The sequence below is a fragment of the Meriones unguiculatus genome, chromosome 15 (assembly GCF_030254825.1).
Source record: "Meriones unguiculatus strain TT.TT164.6M chromosome 15, Bangor_MerUng_6.1, whole genome shotgun sequence".
Classification (NCBI taxonomy): domain Eukaryota; kingdom Metazoa; phylum Chordata; class Mammalia; order Rodentia; family Muridae; genus Meriones; species Meriones unguiculatus.
In genome coordinates, this window is record NC_083362.1 from 50,094,088 (window position 1) to 50,114,447 (window position 20,360).

At 40.7% G+C, this 20,360-nt stretch overlaps 1 protein-coding gene across 1 annotated transcript in view; it reads left to right on the forward strand.

Annotated features, from left to right (window-relative positions):
- The window catches only part of Pard3b (par-3 family cell polarity regulator beta), a 948,430-nt gene that overhangs the window by 776,413 nt on the left and 151,657 nt on the right, over positions 1-20,360 (forward strand). The window contains exon 20 of the mRNA XM_060368467.1: positions 12,638-12,940. Within this exon, the coding sequence (XP_060224450.1) occupies positions 12,638-12,940 (303 nt within the window). The remainder of the gene's footprint in view (positions 1-12,637; positions 12,941-20,360) is intronic.

The window sequence follows — 20,360 nt, forward strand, 5'->3', positions numbered from 1 at the left end:
GGAGTAAAGAATCTTGCCATTTGACACTGTTTATGGGGGAAAAAAAAAAGGGCAACTGTTAGAAATTGTCAGTGACTATCTATCAGGATTTTAGAATACGCAATTGACACTATCAAATAGATAATGACATTCCCCAGGGGATGTTTGGTTGTTTCTGAGCCATCTGGGATATAGAAATCCTTAGACAACCTAGAGTCAGAATGTTTTCAGGTCACATCTGACTTGACCATCTTCCCAAACTTTACTATTTTACTATTTTGTCCTGCAAAATAGTAGGAGGGACGGAAGGGAAGAACTGATATATCCTCAGCTCTGTGAGCTTTGGGAACCCTGAGATATTTCAATAATGATATCTGGAGCTGATATCATGTGATATCAATGATGGGGGGGAAGTGTGAGGACCTGAGTGTGAATCCCTTGAATGTCTTTTAAGTCAGATAAGGCCATACATGCACCTCTAACCCCAACATGGTGGGGAACAGACACACAAGGACAGCTATTGCTTGCTGGCCACTAGGCTCACTCCAGGGTCAGTGAAGGACTCTTGTTTCAAACAAACATAGGTGAAGAGCGATAGAGAAGGACACTTTGTCATCCTCTGGCCTCCCCACACCCAGCGCATGTGCATAGGCCCTCCCTGCCTCCCTTTCCTTCTTGCTCTCCTCCCTCTCCCTTCCTCTTTCCATTCCTTATCCTCTCCCTCCCCACGTTCGCGCTGACTCACTCACAAGCATGCGCACGCGCGGGCGCGCGCGCGCACACACACACACACACACACACAAACATTCACACACTCAAATGGTATCTACACACTAGATTTTGCAAACCAGGAAGAACTCATCTTGGTGTTTGTGTATACAAAGAGAAAACATGATGAAAAGATATGTGAACGAGATCCATTAATTAACAATGTTAATTAATTTGCATGTCAATATTATAGAAACATTAGGTTGCTCTTTATAGAAGAATATTTATTTATTATAAGGAAAGTAATCAATTATACCATCAACTGAGGTCTTTTACCACATTGAGTCTGGTTTAGCGCAGCAAGAGAAATGAATGGTACAAAAGGAGATCATTTGGAAAATAATTATAGACATCCTGGCAGGAAAGAGAAAACAGTGGAAAATGTTAATGTTATTAAAGCCACTTTGTAGAAAAGATGAAACATTGATCACAAAGACTGCATTTGGTGGTCAGTATAATAATTTTAATAATAATAACAATAATCAAAAGCTGCAATTCTTCTAGATCAGGTATAGCTAGTAGCTTTGAAGCCATATTGATAAGGAAAAGCTGAAGAAAAACGGCCTGTTCTCTGGAACAAAGGATAATTGTAGTGACCTAATTGCAGCTTCTATTATGAGAGCAGAGTGATAGCCAAGCAAATTATCCCCACTGTCAAAAGAGAGAGCAGTGCAGCAGGTAGTTCATAGTTTCCTTTAATGACACTACGTGTCCCTCCCTGGAAACCCTTTTCTGACCTCCAGTTCTGTCACCGCTGTAGGTAGCAAGCCTGCTTGTTTGCCCCCACACAATAGCAGCAAAGAGAAATGTCAGCCCTAAATCTCCTTTGCACTATTCAGTCAAACCTGCGCCTCCGGGCGTTAGCCAGGAAAAGTTCGTGAAAGTACTGACGTACTGTAAAGGTACAGAAGAGGAAGGCTGAATGCCGGGTGTCATTCGGAGATGTTTCAGCTGAAGTCATAAAAGGCAAATGGGAGACTCAGAAAAGAGAAAGTAGGAGACTTGGATCACAGTGTGTCCATATCACTATTATGCAAAGCTCTTTGAAAAATCAAAAGGGAAAATGCCCGGTAATCTGATGGAAAAATCAGCCAATGATACAGACAGCTCACAGAAGAGGAAATGAAAGTGGCCCCTACATATATGAAAGGGATACTCAGCGTCACATAATAAGAGTCGGGCTAATTAAAACCTCATGGAAATGTGACTTCTCACCTGGCTTATCGAATTTCACAGAGTTCGACAATGCGCTCTGATGATGAGACCAGAGAAAGAGCTGTCCTCTTCCAATGCAGGTGGCCATGCAAAACAAAGTACATGTGAAAGGAAACTTATTGCAGTCTAGAGAAAGAAGAGTCTATATGGGTCATTCTTTAACCTGCCAATCCTTCTACGAATTCATCCCAGAGCCACGGCAGTAAAACACGGACTGACTCTTGCACGATATTTTCCCTCGTGGCATTACTTGCTCAGGCATACTTACAGTCCGGGCAATTGACCTTCCCGTGCTCCGCAAATACCGCATTTTCATTTTGCGGACTGAAGTTCTGTGGCAAGCCATGTACAGCAAGTATTTTGTTAGCATGTTTCCAGTGGTTCCGTGGCCATTAGCATTTTCAACCATAAGGATTTTTTTAAGAGAACGTGCTACTGCGTCTCAGAATAAACGTAACTTTTATACGCGCCAGAAAGCAAGAGACTTCATGAGTCGCTTTATAGTGATTTTAACTTCACTGCTGTGGTCGGAAAATGAGCCGACAATATCTCTGAGGTATGTCTGCAAGAGCAAAACTCTGCAGATACCCACATGGCCAAGAATTCACGACTCGTTAAATAAGCAAATGCAGGGTCACATGGTGTACTATTACGAAGTCTTTGTTTTAAAGAAAGAAATTCCCACCAGCGCAAATGAAGTAGTCTTCTGAATGTCTACGTGAGAAAGCAAAGTCTATATGTATATGTGTTTCTGTATATATATATATATATAGATAGATAGATAGATAGATAGATATAGATATAGATAGATATAGATATATAATCTCAGCTTTTGTATAACAAAGCGGGATATAAATATATAAAACAAAAATAGTTACACAATTCTGGATAGGCAAGATAGCTAAATGACTGCCGCGTAATTTACTTTGTTCTAATTAATTTAGGAAAAGAACACTTTGCTGTGAAAACATGAGGACCTAAGTTTGGATTCTCTGCACCCAAGTAAAAGCCTGGCCTGGCAACGTGCCTCTGTACCCTCAGCAGCAGTGTGGAGGGGGTGGTCAGAAGCAGGCTGATCTCCGGAGCTCAGTGTTCTGTCAGTTTAACTAGTCAGTGAGCTCCATGTCCAGTAAGGGACCAGGTCTCAGAAAATAAGATGAACAGGGCATGCAGGTGTATGCCTTTAGTGCCAGCACTTAGGAGGCAGAGGCAGGGAGGTGCTCTGGGTTCAAGGTTAGTCTGGTCTACATGGCGACTTCCATGAGAGCCAGAGTTACCTGGTGAGACCCTGTCTCAAAAGTGGAACGTGATTTAAAAAAGAAAGAAAGAGAAAAAGGAAAAAAAGAAAGGACAGCCAACATCAACCTCCAAGCTTATGACCTACACATACACACACACACACACAGGAACACTAAACAAACATAAACATGTGTTTTACAAACTTAACAATAAAAGTCAAAAAAAGAATTATCTCCTAAATATTAAAAGCAAACCAAATTAAATAATGTAACTAAAACAAATTGGTTGTATAATCACGTAGAAAAAGTAATTGAGTGATATTAAAACAGTTTTGGCTGTGTGCATAGTACGATAGTCTAACAGAAAATAGAGCCAGAATAAACCATTTTAATGGCCTAGTGGTAATTGCTATGGTTTAAATGTTTGGGTACACACCCCCAACCAAACAACGTCCATATGTTGAAACCTAACTGCTAATACGATATTACTAGTAGCAGGACTCTGAGGTGATTGGATAATTAGAGAAAACCCTTTAAGAGCAAGATCAGTCCTTTTAGAAGAGACACTAAGGCTATGCTGCCTCTTCTGTAAGACAGAGGGCACAGCAAGAGGCCATCAGTGCAAACAGGACACTGCTGTAGCCCTGCCAGCACCCACATCTCCAACGAAAACCTGCAGATCTATGGGAAGTACGTGTCTATCAGGGATAAGCCAGCCCATCTGCAGGGTCAGACTGGTGCAGTGATATGAGCATTGTTATTTTAAGCAATGTACATGTATTTAAAATTGCATATATTGTAATACAAATACATAACTATATCAGTACAAATAATCAAGATCTTTCATTTTAAAAAGATCATGTAGGTTTTTATATTCAGTTAAGCAAGGTTTCTGCAGTGTTAAATTTGACTCAGAATTATCCATTCAGCTATAATGATGATTTTCTGAAACTATATGCTTCCAGACACAATGAAAATCAGTTCAGAGACACCTTACAAAACTAAAAATAGATCTACCATAGGATGAAGTTGCTCCCCACCCTTGGGTCCACAGTCACCATGCTCTAAGTCAGCACACTGCAGGGACACAGTGGCATAGACATATTTATAGCAAAGCTACTCACAATAACCAAGCGATGGAGCTGGCTTAGCTGTGCCTCGTCAGATGAATGACTAGAGTGTGTCATGTACACATGATGAATTTTCATTCAGCTGTATGAAATCATGCCATTTGCAAGGAAACAGAGAGAAGTGGAGATAATCATGTTAGGAATCTAAGCCAGACTCAGAAAGACAAACATCACATACCCCCTTTCATATGTATAAAATAGGCTTAATAATAATGAAACACACACATGTGCATGTGTGTGCATGTATATATACATATATGTAGAAGGTAAGGTGTTTGGGAGGAGGAAAAGCTATAAAGGGAAAACAAGAAAGAGGACTGTAAGGAAGAAGTAAAAATTAATATCCTATCATCTCATATGGAGAACTAGATATTGTGTCTATAAATACATGTATACATATATAATGCTGATCTCCTTGCACTAAGACAATTTTAATAAAATCCAAATCTTTTGAGGGAAAGTTTGTCTTATAGAAGAATTGTGTGTAAGTTAACATACACATGTGTGCATGTAATGAAGGCAGGAGGGAGACTACTTGCAAGGAGGAAGGGGACAAGAGAAAGTGATGGGTGATGAGTAGAAACAAAGCACGGGGCTATACAAGTATGAGAATGTCAAAAGAAATCCTTATGTTGTATGCTTGCTTTAGTAAGATAATAGTAATGAATAAAAAGAAATATATACACCCGAGCTCTATCCATAGAAAACTCTTGGCAGTGAGCATGCCTGAACGCAAATTGTGGATTCATCCACATTTTTGTAACAGAAAGAGAGAGAGAGAAAGAGAGAGAGAGAGAGAGAGAGAGAGAGAGAGAGAGAGAGAGAGAGAGAAAGAAAGAGAAAGAAAGAAAGAAAGAAAGAAAGAAAGAAAGGAAGGAAGGAAGGAAGGAAGGAAGGAAGGAAGGAAGGAAGGAAGGAAGGAAGGAAGGAAGGAAGAAAGAAAGAAAGAACTGGGGGAACAACCTCTTTCAAATACGAACAGGAGATTTGGTGCAGACCTGGGACCACTTGCTTGTCAGAGAGCAGTGAAGAAGCTGTGGAAACCAAATGGGTCAAGACGAAAGGGCAAATCAGCAGACACAGAGCCATCTCTGTCAATGAACTAGAGGTGACCTGTGCAGCAAAGGGGAAATGCATGTAGGCAAATCCCTAAATGCATTGTGCTGATGTATCATGGACTTAAATAAAAGTTGATAGTGCTTTCACAACCAACCCCTGTAATGGAAGAGTCTGAAAAAAAAAATCTAATAATTAATTTGTCTCCATTGGAAGTACCGAGGGCACCACCACCTTAATCTGGAAATCAGCAATTAAAAAGAAAAGAGTCAGGCATTATACTGGTTTGTCTGTACTAGGAGAGCTTCACCAAAATCAAAACTCCAGCGCTGTTAAAGGCAAGGTTTTCTTATAGAAGAATTTTAGGTGATACAAATAAAGAAATAGAAGCCTTCCCAGTGACCATTTCACAACCTGCCATGAGACAATTCAGCAAACTCATTAATGATTACGTGAAAAGGTGATCACAAAACCACCCAGTACTCTTAGTTGGCCCTCCTAGCATCACTAAAGACAGCCAGACATTGCATGTGTTTTTATGTGGTCCAACTTGAAGTGAATTACTGGGATGTTTTTTAGTTTATAGCAGAATTTTTAAGAATCAACATTGTAACAATACTGAGTTATCTTCAGTGTCATTGTCATGTAATTTTTCGCATTCGGTATGCATAAATACAATTGATTATGATATTCAATTTCTATCCTATTATCATGGTCAATAAGACTGTAATTCATGAAAACTTCATAACATTAAAATACATACTTTGAAGTACATCTCGAGCAGGACTACCTTCCAAGCAAGATGACTGGGGCAGTAAAGGAGTGAATAAAATATTTAAACTACATGAAACCAAGTTGTTTATAAGTCACTTACAAAGGGGAAACCTGGGTTATCACCCAGATTTTCAGCAGTAGCACTGTTGTACAAAAATGGAGCCACATGTTTATACTCAAGGAAGGAATATAATTCAATATTCAACCAGCCAATAATTCAATCTGGCAAAAACAGCCTTTGGATATAGAAAGCATATTTTTACCCGCTCAGGAAATGCAGACCCAATTTTTCTTCTCGAGTGGTACCCATCATTGGGTGTGAGGACCGTGTGAGTCTTTATTAAGTCTGAGTACCTTAGCAGAATAAACATTCAGTTACTTGCTGTGGTAGTTTAAATGAGAATAGACCACGTAGGTTCATATGTTTGAATGTTCTCTCCTCCTCTCTCTCTTCTCGGTCTCATGAGTGTTGTTTCAACATGTACGCTTTCAGCTTCTACTCTAGCACTCGGCCTGCCTGCCTGCTCCCATGCTCCCCATGGACCAACCCTCTGAAACGCTGAACAAGCCCCCAATAAACACTTTCTTCCGTAAGCTCCTTTGGTCATGGTGTCTCATTAGAGCAATGAAAGCTAAGACATTTTCAAAGCTAGGAACAAATGAGAATCGGACAGGATTTTACAGTGTGAGAATGATTCAACTACAGCGCCAGAAGGGCAGCATGGAGCTTGTCATAATCGTGGGATATTTAGCTTTCATCGCCTGCTCTTTTAAGTAGCAAAATTCTTACCGTGGAGGAAAGGAGGTGCAGATGTGACATAGATACGCTGTGATGAGGGGAGAGCACATGGAGACTGCGATGTTTAGTTATAGTTGAGCATGTCCCCCAAGACTCCATGTGTTCGACGCTTAGTCCTGGCATGACAGGGTTGGACAGTGGATCTCTATGAGGATGAGTCCCTAAGTAAAATGGAGTCATGATCCCAGGACCGATTGTGAAACTCCAGCCTGTCTGGCCTCCTGTTTCTGTAGGTGGTCTCTCTGGCACATGCTCCTACCACCATTAACCTGCACTGATGTACCCCAGGGGGTCACATAAAGACTGTGACATCCTGCTTAGACTTAGAGCATCTCAACCCAGAGCCATGAAAGCCTCTTTTCTCTGTTGACAGAAAATGAACTACTATGGCCACCTCCTGTATTACTTACAAATAGTAGTGCTCTGTAAGAGTGTTTTATCTGAGGCTTTGTTTTCTAACATGTCTATATCTTTGTTTCCTTTTATAATAAAAAGCCAAAAAATAAAAAATAAGAATATCTAAGTTTGCCAACTTTTTTTTTTTTTTTTTTACTACTAAGCACACGTGTTAGATAAATCATTGTTGCCCATAATCTTACCCGGATATATGTCCTTGTCGATAGCAGATAGCTCAAACCAGTCAGTTTCCATGTCATAGTTACAGCCCGATATTGAGTAAATACTGCATGCCTTTTGCCCATTCACAGGTGTCCCTCCCCCTAATTAAAGCACCTCATACCATTTCCACAATTTGTATCAAGAATGACAAGTTCCTTCAAAACCCAGGCCACATGGCCCTGCCTTTATAATTCTCCCTCACAGGCCCTGGGCATCCAGGTCCTTACCCAATGCACACACAGTAGCTTTCTTTGCTAATGAATCATGATCACTTACACTGATGTCTCCCCTGTAGGTGAACCAGGGACCTGGTTTGGCTCTGTTCTTCTTTCTAACACTTGTAAGCAGAGCAGATGCTGAAGGCTTAAATAGCCACAGAATTATCAGAAAGGGAACTCACAGGACCCATTGAAGTATTTTGTAAGCCAGCCAGGGACACAATGTCAAGACGGAATCAGTGAAAGGTGTGCATTTTGTTTTGTTTTTGCAGTCTTATTCCAACATGTGGCAATGGGGTGATGTTCTACAGTCAGAACAAAGGGCACACTAGAGGGTAAACACAACACATGGAAGCAGGCTGGTTTGTGTAATCCACCCACCACCCCTCTACAAAAGAATGCAGTTTAGTAACTGTCCTGAGCAAAATTCTACCAGGCCTGCTAACACAAATGCTCACAGAATCGGACAGGGTAAATGCTAGTATGCTTGTTCTCCTTTAGAGCTTTCAACTTTTATTATGAAATGGCCCAGGTGTCCAGAAATTAATGGATTAAAGAACTTTGTAACTGTATAATAATTCAGATAAATACAGAGCTTGCAAAACCTACCTGTTGAAGACAAGACAAAACACTGAGGCCACCGTGGGACTGTGATTGACAAGCTGACTTCTCTACTGGAGAAGATGAGAGTTGAATCAATCTTTGACTAAAGGAAGGGGAGAGGGGATAAAGGAGGGTGGGTGGGACTGGGAGGAGAGGACGGAGTGGCCCGTGACAGAGATGTAAGTTGAATTAATTTTAAAAAAATTTCAGAAATGTAAACTTAAGAAATAGAAAATTAAAATATAAAATATTTGTTTGACTAATTAAATATATTTTATGACCTATAAATGTTTACAATTTAAATCAGAATGAATGTTAAAATATCATTTTAAGTGACATGAGAATATTAATGTAAGGTCAATTCTATGCATTTTCCTAAAATGACTTCCTTTCCCACTTTGCTTGTCACTGTCCTGGGAGCTTATTTTCTCTAGTGTTCAATCTGCGGGGAAGGTTATCCTGACAGCTGATGAACCTTCTCCTAGATGAGGTTGCCTCGGTGCCTGGTTTTGTCTTGATGAGTCTGGCTTTATCTTTACTCTTTCACCTTCCTTGTCATTTCTTTTTCTCCCTACTTTGTCTCAATGAAACTTCCTCATAGACAGGAGACTACCCACAGGGCACTCAGCTCTCCCTGCCGTGAGTCCCCATTCTGAAGTTGGGTCCTCACAGAAACCACTTGCTAAGTGAAGCCATGCTGGCTCCTGTAGACCTCAGTCCTCTCTTCAGGGAAATGTGTGCCCGGCTGCAAATGAAAACATGTCTTAACTCTTGGCATAATCCCCATTTTAGGCTGAAGATGAATTTTCTTCCCCAGTCTCTGATCATATAATGTTTTAGTGAGAATAGTGAGCTAGCCTACTTTCACTCAGTTGTTTATTATAATCCGTCAGAGATCCGCCATCTGACTGAGAATGCGGTGGGAATGCTCTTTACTGAAGACGTTTGTAGCAGCCTCTTCAGGTACAGCTGAAAGTGGAGGGCCGGCTAGCTTTACGTTAACTTGACAAAAGCTAGAGTCATTTTGGAAGAGGAGACCATAATGAAGAAAATGCCCTGGCATGTCTGTGGTCCCCTTTCTTAAGTGACGTTTGATATGGAAGGCCCAGAAAACTGTGGGCTAGTGGTTTTAGGGGCTATAAGAAAGAAAACTGAGCAAGCCATGAGGAACTACCCAGTCAGAGTACTCTGCCCACGGCCTCTGCTTCATTCCCTGCCTCCAAGACCCTGTCTTGACTTCCCTAGATGATAAAGTATAAACTATAAAATGAAATTTTAAAAAAGAAATAAACTAACAGAAAATCTTTTCTCCACAAATTCTGAGTCATGTTGTTTTACCACAGCAGTGGAAACCCTAACTGAGACAAGGGGGGAATATGATGACATGCCAAAATCTCTTTGACTGAATCAAACTAACACCGTCCAATAAAACTTTCCGCAGCTGTGGAAATTATCCACATCCTCACTGTCGCGACAGAAGCCACTGGCTACATGTAGCTATTAATTGCTTGAATAGATTTATAAGACTGAAAAAAAGTTTTATTTTATTTTGATTAGTTCAAATTTAAATTTATAGGGCCACACATAGCCAATGGCTCCCACATTAGATAGCAGATCTAAGCAATATAAAACATGAAAACTACACACTGTAGCCAAGGAAATGGAAATTAAGAGGGGCATCCAAGAAATGTAACAGAAAGAAGGGACACTGCTATTTTCAAAGAGAGAAAAGAGAAGTTTCAACAATTCAAAGGCGCGTGCCCTGTAGAACAGGGAAGCAAGTGGTGTGTGAGTGAAAAAGTAGTTAGGCTATTCTGAAAATCGGTTATTTTAACATGTTGACTTTCCAGGAGTAAGGAGATTCCCAATCAGAGCAAGACAAATGCAGTATTTCTCTTTGATGATGTCTTGAGAGAGTCTCCTCGTCTTCTTTGCATCCCCATTTCTAAGGTTGCCTTGTCCTCCCCCATGTGAAGAGACCCTGATAAAGGCCATAATGATGATGGTACAGAGAAATGACTATGTCACCTGCTGAGTGATTAATACGAAATTAGTTACTGCAACCCTCAGTAGTTCAGAGAAGATAGAGGAAGAATTTGCTTTTGTTTTAGCAAAGAAAAATACAAGATCCAAAGCTGCTTGGCATACATAGGGAACTTTTTCATCTAAAAATCTCTACACACTTAGGAAGTTTAATTAATGAAAAAAAAAAAAAAACCTCAAAGAAAGAGATGAAATAAGGAACGCAGGTCCCAGTGTTCTATTTCTGCTGGTTTAGAAAAGTCAAGCTTGCCCCGTGTGGCAGCCAGGGCTGGGTGGTATTTATTTCTCTACATTTATGAGGGAGAGGAAGAGAGGAAACATACAGAGTCCCACTCTTTGACTCTCCCAATGTCTTTTACCTTATTTACATGGAAATCCATCCCTATCCATGCAGCACAGGAAGCATCCTCTGAGAAACCAATCTGCACCATCCCTTGAAAAACAATACATCTTGGCACACCCATTTTAGGCTGAGTCTCAGATGTCATTGGAGCAGGCTATCTTCTTTATCAAAAATTATTCAAACCAAGAAGCCACGAATCTGGGACTGACATGCATTGAAAGAGGAGAGGGAAGGCCCCTTAATGGGTGTCCTACTGTGTAGTCTTCTCTTCATCTTAATTCAGAATCCCTTAGAGATTCAAACTGCCTTATGCAAAAATATAAATCCTCCCAATTATTTATCTGTCAGGTACATTTTTTGCCTAGTCAAAACGGATATGCAACAATGTATGGTGGCATTTATTTTCATCTGTTGTGACCCAGAGATGCCGCTCTCTTATTCTATGTCACCTTCTAAACATTTTTATTTTGTAGCTTTTTCTTTCTCTTGCCCAATTTCTTCTTCTTTCTACTGGGAAAAAAAAAACTAGCCTAAGATACAAACACTGTCTTGTCACAAGGGAAAAAAAAATTTGAAAGATCATGGCTTCTAAAGATTTTGACAAAGGGTTTGATGTTTGGAAAATGAAAATAGCTGCCTCGTACAAAAAAAAAAAAGAAGAAGAAGAAGAAAGAAAGAAAGAAAACAACTGTTTTTGTTTGAAGAGCAGTTGCTGAGGGGTTTTAGGCTTTGTTTGTGACTGGCCCAGGCTCTCTGTCCGTGTCTCCAAGCAAACACAGATCTTTCACTGCTAGCCTTAGCCCTCTTATCTTCTCTGATGCCCAGACTTCAGCTTCATCTCCATCCTTCCTTGAACATGGCTTTGGATACCTGAGTCAGGATCATCCTACTCTCTCATCTCATACACTCTATATCTCACATTCTCAAGGGTAAAAGGTTAAAGGGTCTCCATCCATAACACCACTATTCAATGGAACATCCTAGGGAGCTTTCTGTCTTAGTGTATTTAGTGGGAGTTGAAGAGAACCAAGCTAATGACCTCTGAATCAATTCCCACAATTCAGGTGGGTGTAGGTTCCACCTGACTATACGTTCTGCCCCATCCTCAGTGGTCCACATATAGTCCCTGGCTAGCAGGAACATTCTGTACCATAGCTTTAGGGCTATGGACTTCTGCCAGTAATGGAGTTTAATGCACTTATATATGCCAATTCATCTCTGTCACAAGCCTGTTAATTTCTTCATTATTTTGCTCTGTCCCTAGCCCTTGTACAATGAGGTGCAATGATCCCCATTTGTGTAAAAAGGAAAAAAGTCTCTTATAAATCACCCCTCAATTCTATAGCTTTTAGTGACCAGATAGTCTCTGTATTTCTTCTTCATATCTAAATCAATTCTCTTCAAACTCTTTTTTTTTTTTTTTTTAGAAGAATACACTGAAACTCTGGAGTAGTAAAGAGTGAAGTCATAGCAAATGTGTAAGATTCTGGTGGCCTCTTTCACATGTGGCCTGATCCCAAGAAAGACCTCCAAGGCATATCTTTTCTTAGGTGTACTTTGCCAGAAGCCCAGCTCTTTTGTAGGGAGGAACTGCTATCAGCCCGATCATCAGGAGGAGATGTGTCAAAATACCTATAGCATTGCTATCAAAGTGAAGACTCTGTGACAAATAAAGGTCACGGATTTAAAATTAATCCTCTTATGCTGTTGGCATTTCTGCATGGCATGATCTTGAGGAAATGGGGAAGTGACAGCTGAATGGCTTGCAAGGGTTAACCCAGATCCGGGAGACTATTTCATTGTGTCAGCATATGAAATTCACATTAGTCTCTGCTACCTCTTCTGTTTTTCAGGATTGGAGCAAAACATCAGGAGCTAAGAGAAAAGCAGGCAAGAGGTCTTGTTGATTATGCCACGGTGGCAATTGGATCAGTGCATGATATGGATGACGATGAAATGGACCCCAATTATGCCAGGGTGAACCACTTTCGGGAACCGTGCACGTCAGTGAATGTCTTCAGATCTCCATCACCTCCTCGAGCTGGACCACTCGGCTACCCTCGGGATGGACGTCCACTGTCTCCAGACAGAGACCACTTAGAGGGTCTCTATGCCAAGGTCAACAAGCCATATCATCCCCCAGCCCTAGCTGACAGGTAATATAACTGAGTGAAAGATGAATGTGCTTTTAATTCAGTAAGCTTCAAATCATCTCTACTGCTGAAGCAGATAAAAAAATGTATCTCTCAATCTACTGAAACTTCAATGACATGGTGCCCTAGACAAGCGTTGCACTTTGACCTACCAGTAAGGTATCAGTCATCAAAAATCAAACAATAGCTAGTTTTAAAGTGGCATGAATGGATAGTAGCAGTAGGGTGCATAGTGCTTAGAAACAATTTTTGCAGGAATACAGTGGCAGAGAACTAATGATCAAAGTTTTGAAGGAATATTGTCTTTTGCCTTAAGAGCCTTATTGTATTGTAAGACACTTATTCAAGAAGATGGCACTTATTCAAGAACTTGGGGTGAGGAGTCAGAAGATGTAAAATGGCTTCCAAGTAGGTGTAATTGAAGTGGGATTATAGATAGCTATGACAGTGCAGGAGAAAAATAAGATTGGGATTTTATAGTTAAGGAAAACTCAACTGTCTAGCTATTCACTGATGAGCAGGGGTGGAAATGAGATAATCTTGGTCCTAGGAGTTTGATGAAGTAGAGGCAGATAGGAGGTGACCTGTAGGTTTAGCAGCCAGGGAAAGAGATATTGGTAGCATCTATCTGAAGCAAGTAAGGAACAATATGATTCCAACCCCACCTCTTGCCAAAAGAAAAATGCCCTGTCTCGGGAAAGGCTGATCTAGAGGAGTCGCAGTTCAAAAGCGTTAGTAGGTGACCTTGGAGTCTTACATTCCAGGAATGGGTTGATGGACCTTGCTCTAATCTGACTGCTCCTGCTTGAGATCTGGAGGGAGGAGGTAAGGGAAGGTGTTAAGAAGCTCTCATTCTAAAAGAAAGAAAGACTCATTTTCCAGATTTCTTGGGGTTCTGACAACCACGCGGCCCCTAGCAGGAGGCAGCTTTTGTGTGATAACATGATCTATCGCCCGTGTTTACCGTTTACACATTTCCCCAGCTGGGCGATATTATGCACTTTCAATTAGGTTGTGGAGAGGAAGGGAAATCATGGCATTTTTATGCAGACTGTAAAGTGTAGCTTCAGAAGACTGATCACCTTTCAGAGCCTTTCCAATAACCAAGTGGGAAGTGAGGAGCAATTTTTAATCCTTACTGTCAAGCTTCCAGGTTGATAATATTAAAGAAAGATGGTCAAGTTTTTCGTTAGGACAAAATGAAAATATAAATTCCTATGACTCTGTGATACGGCCATCATAAGTAAATTGCTAATTCTCAGGATTGATTAAGAGTTGGCCTTTTTCTCTCCAGCCTTCACATAAAGTTGAATTTTATCATGTAAATAATAATAGTCTACTTGAGTCCATTCTAGGCTAAAGCATAGTCAGTCTTCCTTTCTTTATGTCAGAAAGGCCTCACAGCAATCCTCTTTGCATATGTCTGATAAAACACCAGCACCTAAGAGTATATTTCTCAGGCCTTCCAAAGCTAGGGTGTCCCAGTGCTAATGCCATGGAAATAAATGTGAGGTACTCTGCAAGAAAAGATTTATCTCAAACCTACTAGCAGAATTAAACCACAGAAATGTGTTTTTCTTTTAGTGTGGTCTTTCCTTTTTCTTTTTTTTAACCTGATGTGCTAATATGTATTCTTAGTCTCCAAGAATATTATACAACCAGAACTCATCATGCCCACAATATTTGTCATGTAAAGTTTATTTTACTCATACATTTTTAAGACCCTGGATTGGTCAGATTCCCATCTCTGTGACAAAAATCCGTGAAATGAACAACTCAAAAATAAGAAATCTCTATGTTGGTATGCAGTTCTGTGGGTCTTGGTCCACGCCTTAGTCACCTAGCCAAGCTACACTCAGCCTCCATCATGACGGGGAGAATGTGTTGGAGAAAGGTACTCATCTAAATGCAGCGAGGAAGCAGATAAGGTCTGGGGAGATCATGGACTTCACTAATGTTTCAAAGCCATGCTTTTTATGGTGGTTAATATTAACTGTGAACTCGAGAGGGTCTAGGAACTGGGGATATCTATGAGGGAATTTACACATTAGGTTAACTGAGGTGGAAATATCTGACCTAAAGTAGGCATCAGCAAGTATTTCATGGGCCAGAATCCCATACTGAATAAAAAGGGGGCAACCTGAATGATATTGTTTACCTCTCTGCTTCCCGATGTTGTGACCAACTGCTTTGATTTCCGCTGCCGTGATTTTTCTACCATGACAGACTGCACCCTCGCACTGTGAGCTGAAATAAACTCCTCCCTCACTGAAGATGCTTCTTGTCAGCTTTTTGGTCACAGTGAGGAGAATAACAAATGTTTCCCCAGTCCTTTATTTTCTCAAACTTGACTCCACTTCTGAATAGCTATGATTCTTTTCAAAAGATTAACCCACAGACAAAGCTGTCATCTCTCTATGGCCCCAGCTATAAACACTGCTGTACTGGAACCAAGCCTTCATTACTCAATCAATAGGAGAAATGTTTAGATCTAAACCATAACATACATGTACATAGTATTCTAAGGTGATTTTTATCCATGTAGGTAGACCAGGAGAGAAATCTCATTGGATAATGTTAAAGACAGCTACTATAAAATGCTGCCAAAAATTATTTATTTACTGCCCATCCCAGACATCTATATGAGTAATGGAGTTACAATTTTGGCTCTGTTCTCTTTGTGTTATTAAATGCTCCAAATCAGCCTTCCACAGAGTTTTAGACAGCTGTTAAATTTTTGGATAGCAGATCAAAGAGTAATTCCTTTTACCCAGAATTGTCTTGATTCTGCTCTTATCTTTAATTACATTTAAAAACTGTTCTGTTCCTTTTTCTTAAAGTCTTAAAGCAAGCAAATTTTGCCTTGATGCACAGTAAACACTAGATAGTGGAAGCTATTATCATCATGGTTACTGTTATGACCGCTCGTACTGTCCTATATCAGTGAAATTCTAGGCCCATGTAAATCTAAGATTTTCTTTGAATAGTATTCCAAGCAATGTCTCTAAGCTGACACTCTGAGTTTTAAACCTACCGTAAAGTAGGTTTTTTTGTTTGTGTGTGTGTGTGTGTGTGTGTGTGTTTACTTTTGAAAGTAAAGAGCACATTACTTACCTACCCATGTGTTCAATCATTCTTAATTCAGTGAGCATTTTTTTCTATTTATATATTCTAGATACTATAGAAAGTTCTAGGGAAAAATGAGCATGACATGTCAATGAGGACTAGAGGAAGTCCTTTTCTATTCAGTAGAAACCCAAGACGTGGAAATAGAGAGTTGTAATATCCTGTGATTGGAAGTGAAAGCTTTTTCTTGTCTGGGCTGCACACAAAAGGCCTTCTATTAGCAGGTGATGGTGGAGCTGGCTCTGGGAGCACGCTTAGGCTTTGGTTAGGTACAATGGAGTAACTGTTTTCCCTTACAAAATAATCGCGTGAAAAGGTCAAGTTGTTAGGCAGAGCATGCATTCGAGGAAGTTCAGAACTACCCAGAACATAGCGTGTGGGGAGGAAGGAAAACAATGGGAAGTGGGGCTCCACAGGCCAGAGAAGCCACTGTATGAGGGAGTACCTCGTCCCATGTTGATACTGGTTGATGGTAACTGCCACTGCCTAACGTGCACCCCAGAAACCTGAGTGGCAGCATGTGTGCCGTGGAGAGATATATGTCCCAATCCTGTGTCTAATGTCATAATTGTGTCTGTGGAATGAAGCCTACAAAGAGAACATGGCCACTGAAAGGTCACTGGAAACTTAGAGAGGACAGCGTCAGCTCAGTAGAAGCAGAGGAAAACTTATACTGAGAATTGCTGAGGACATAAGAACGTACAGAGTGAGCCCAGTGGTAATGAGAAAGCAGAGTTGTGTGGTGGGAAAGACTGTCTTTGAAGTCACATCTAGGGTGATGATTCAGAGCTAACAGAGTCACCTCATGGCAATGCTTCACAAAATGAGCGCAGGAAATGCGAGTTGTTTGCCCAAGATTAGGACTTCAATCTAGACCTGTACAGTGAGAATTCTATGATTTTTGGTTTCTAAAAAAAAAAAAACACACACAGAAATGTATGGGAATATGTTTTAATTTTAATCCCAGGTGTTGGGATAGAAGGCTGCTTCACAGCAGGCGACTGGTTTGCCTCAGGCTCTAGCAGGGGCATGGTTTTCACAGGTGCAGTTAGTTCCTGTGAATATGTAACATTTGGAATTCTGGGAACTTTTCAGAGGCTTTATAAAGGCTAGGGCCCTGAGAGGCAGGGTTGCTGTTGTGGGTGTTTGGTGTTTGGGTGTTGTTGGTTGCTGTTGGTTTAGGTTTGTCAAGTAGTTATGCACAAAGAAACAAGAAGAAGAAATTAGATATCCTGTCAGTGAAGATCAAACTTGCTCCAGTGAACTCAATCAGCAGGAAGCAGTCTAATGATAATTTTGACCCCTTTTCTTTGATCCTTTTTTTTTCTATCTAGTATTAGAGGGTCAATGATGGTGGAGAAAGTGGTAGATAGAAAAAGGAGCCCACAAAGTAGCAAGCGCTATCTACATAATCTTCTCTGTATCATTATTTTCCTTAACTCCCTGTTGTTTAGACATGTCCTCCTCCCTTCCTGGTACAGTAGGAAGATAAAGTGGCTCAGTTTAGGTTCTTCCTATGTTAATGGCATGTTAAACCATGACTTCTGGAATGGAGGACCGATTGGGTCTGGTTCTCTTCCACTGAATGGCCTTCAATAAAATAACTTCTCCAAGGCGCTATGTCTCATCTTCATGCAACAAATACTTACAGCACATCTACCAAGGGCCAGGACTGGCAGTCAGCCATGAGTTGAATAAGGAATGAGGGAAAATGGTATATGTGCCCTCATAGAGAGTTGCTATATGTTAAGATAACATATACCTTACCGTAGACGTGTAGGTATATCATGACATAGATCCTACAAAGACAATGGTTGGTGCACGGCAGTTACTGCAGCTGACTAGTGAATGGGGAAACGTAGGTGAAGGTCCAAGTGAGAGGAAGTGTGGCATGTGAGAGCCGGGCGCCTTAAGCTCCACCCACAATTCTTCCACACCCAAGCTTCTTATGCAACCCCCAAACATGTAAGTAAGAAAATGCATATACCAGTGAAACACTTACTGATAATATATCATAAATAAATTTTTTTTAAATGATTCTTTACATATAATTTATCAGGCATTAAAAAAATGGAAGCAGATTTGCATGCTAATGAGATTAATGCTCGTTTATTTTACATAAAGATTTAAATCCTGGCTGAATATTTGATACCATAGGACATAAACCATCTTCAATGTTTTTCAGAGTTGATCAATACTTTGATTTTATAATCGTCAATGCTGAGAACACCACTTCACATAAATGCATAATACAAGATGACAGAAGTAGGCTTAGGACCCCTTTCAAAACTGTTGGAAATTCTATGCTCATCAAAGGCCAGAATTCATATAATGATTTTTTTTTTTAAATTCAAGTCAGCAACTCTAACATCAATTTTTCAAATCAAACATTCTAACAAAATACAGTTGAAAGATACACGAATTTGACATTTACATGCTGAGAAGTGATGGTAGAAAAACGCTAAAATTCTTAGTTCCCCATAATCATGTAGGTACAGTAAAAATATTGCAGTCCTGAACATACCATAGTCTCAAGTCTGAGCCAAGGTGTAGTGTTCATTGCACATGACAGGTGTAGGGTAGGTAGTGTTTATGTTATGTGTTCTGGGCCCAGGCTGCAGTGACGGTATGGAATACAGCATGGGTAAGTGCTATCAAAAACACCATGAATTAATTATGTGGTCATTGCGCATCCAGAGACCTTTTATTGTTGCCAATTTTTTTTGCAACCCTTATATTCATTTATGACCTTGTATGGGGTTATGACTCAGAGTTTAAGAAACTAGTTATTAGAGGAACCAGAAAGAAAAAAAGCTATCAATGGCAAGACATAAAATAGACCCAAGAGCAAAAAAGGGGTGGGGTAACTGAGCCTTGATCACCAGGATGAGGTGATCTTATTATACTTATTATGAAAAAGCTGAGGGGGAGCTGTGGAAGGAAGAGCTTGCTTAGGATTTACACATGAGGTATAATCCTGGAATCCCACAAATTGATCAGCATAGAGCATCCTCACCGCTCTACAAGATGGAGGTTTGATACCATGATGTTTCAAAGGCTGAGATGGCTAAAAGCAATTTACCTTTTTAACTAAGTTTTTCTCCATATAAAGATGTACCCGTTCATATATCTACACTTAAAACTGGCCTGAACAAGGTACAGAAGGAAAGGCACATTTCCTTAGGGTCACTAGGCAATCATTTCTCCGATGTAAACTCTTCCAGCTGCTTTCGTCCTGCTTTATAATCCATAGTTTATGATCAATATGTTATTCATGCTGCGTACAACTGGACACACCAGCTTTAAGATGCACCAGATGGCCTTGATCTTTATGTTCTACTCTTGTAATAAAACTGAGGAGAGAGTTCATTTCAGCATCTAGGAGAGATGTCAGGACAAGAACTCCAGACAGGAACTTGAAAATAAGAACTAAAGCAGAGTCCAAGAAGAATACTGATTACTGGCTTACTCTTCCTTTCTTACTCTGCCTGCTTTCTTTCTTTCTGTTGTTTTCCGATAAAATGTTTCTTATTATTAGGCAACAATTTATCATCTTTAATAATATTTTTAACTTTACATTGATTCCTTATAAGTTTTACATTAGGCACCCCAGTCCCGTTCACCTCCACTTCCCCTCATATCTGCCCTTCACTCTTGCAAATCCCCTCCCCAAAATAAAAACATACACAAAAACAAACAGAAGAATAAAGCATAGAAAAACATCACGTTGAGGAAGCTGTAGTGTGTCACAGTGTGTCCCACAGTATATACTTTTGTCCACACCTCTTCACTGGCAAATGTTTGTTCGTCTTCTTTGGGGTCTCTGACTTCTGCCACCATCAGTATTGGATCCTCCTCCCTGTTACCCTCCTGTTGCCCTGTGTCATGGAGATCCTGCAGCTTTGGCCCTTTTGTGTGTCCCAACCATTAACAGTTGATATTGATTTTGGGGTGGGCCAACTCAGAGCCCTGGATCCGGGCCTGGGTGGTAGCTGAGCTGCTCAGTGTGCTGGCTCTCCCTTAATCACACCACCAGGACGCGCTCTCCAGCACTGCTCCAGGTAGGCCACCCAGTGCTGCCATCAGCAGGAGGCAGGATCAGCTCTCCTGCCCTTGGGGTGGTTCACCTGTACCCATGCCTCAATGAGCCAGCTCCACTGTGGTGCCCAGTCAAGGTGTGGGGCCCCCTCTCCCAAGTGCTGCAGCCTGTGAGGGGCTGGGACAGCTCTCCCGCTCTCACACCCTCAGGGCTGGCTCACTCCTGCCTTCACCATCCAAGCCAGCTCCAGTGTGTTGC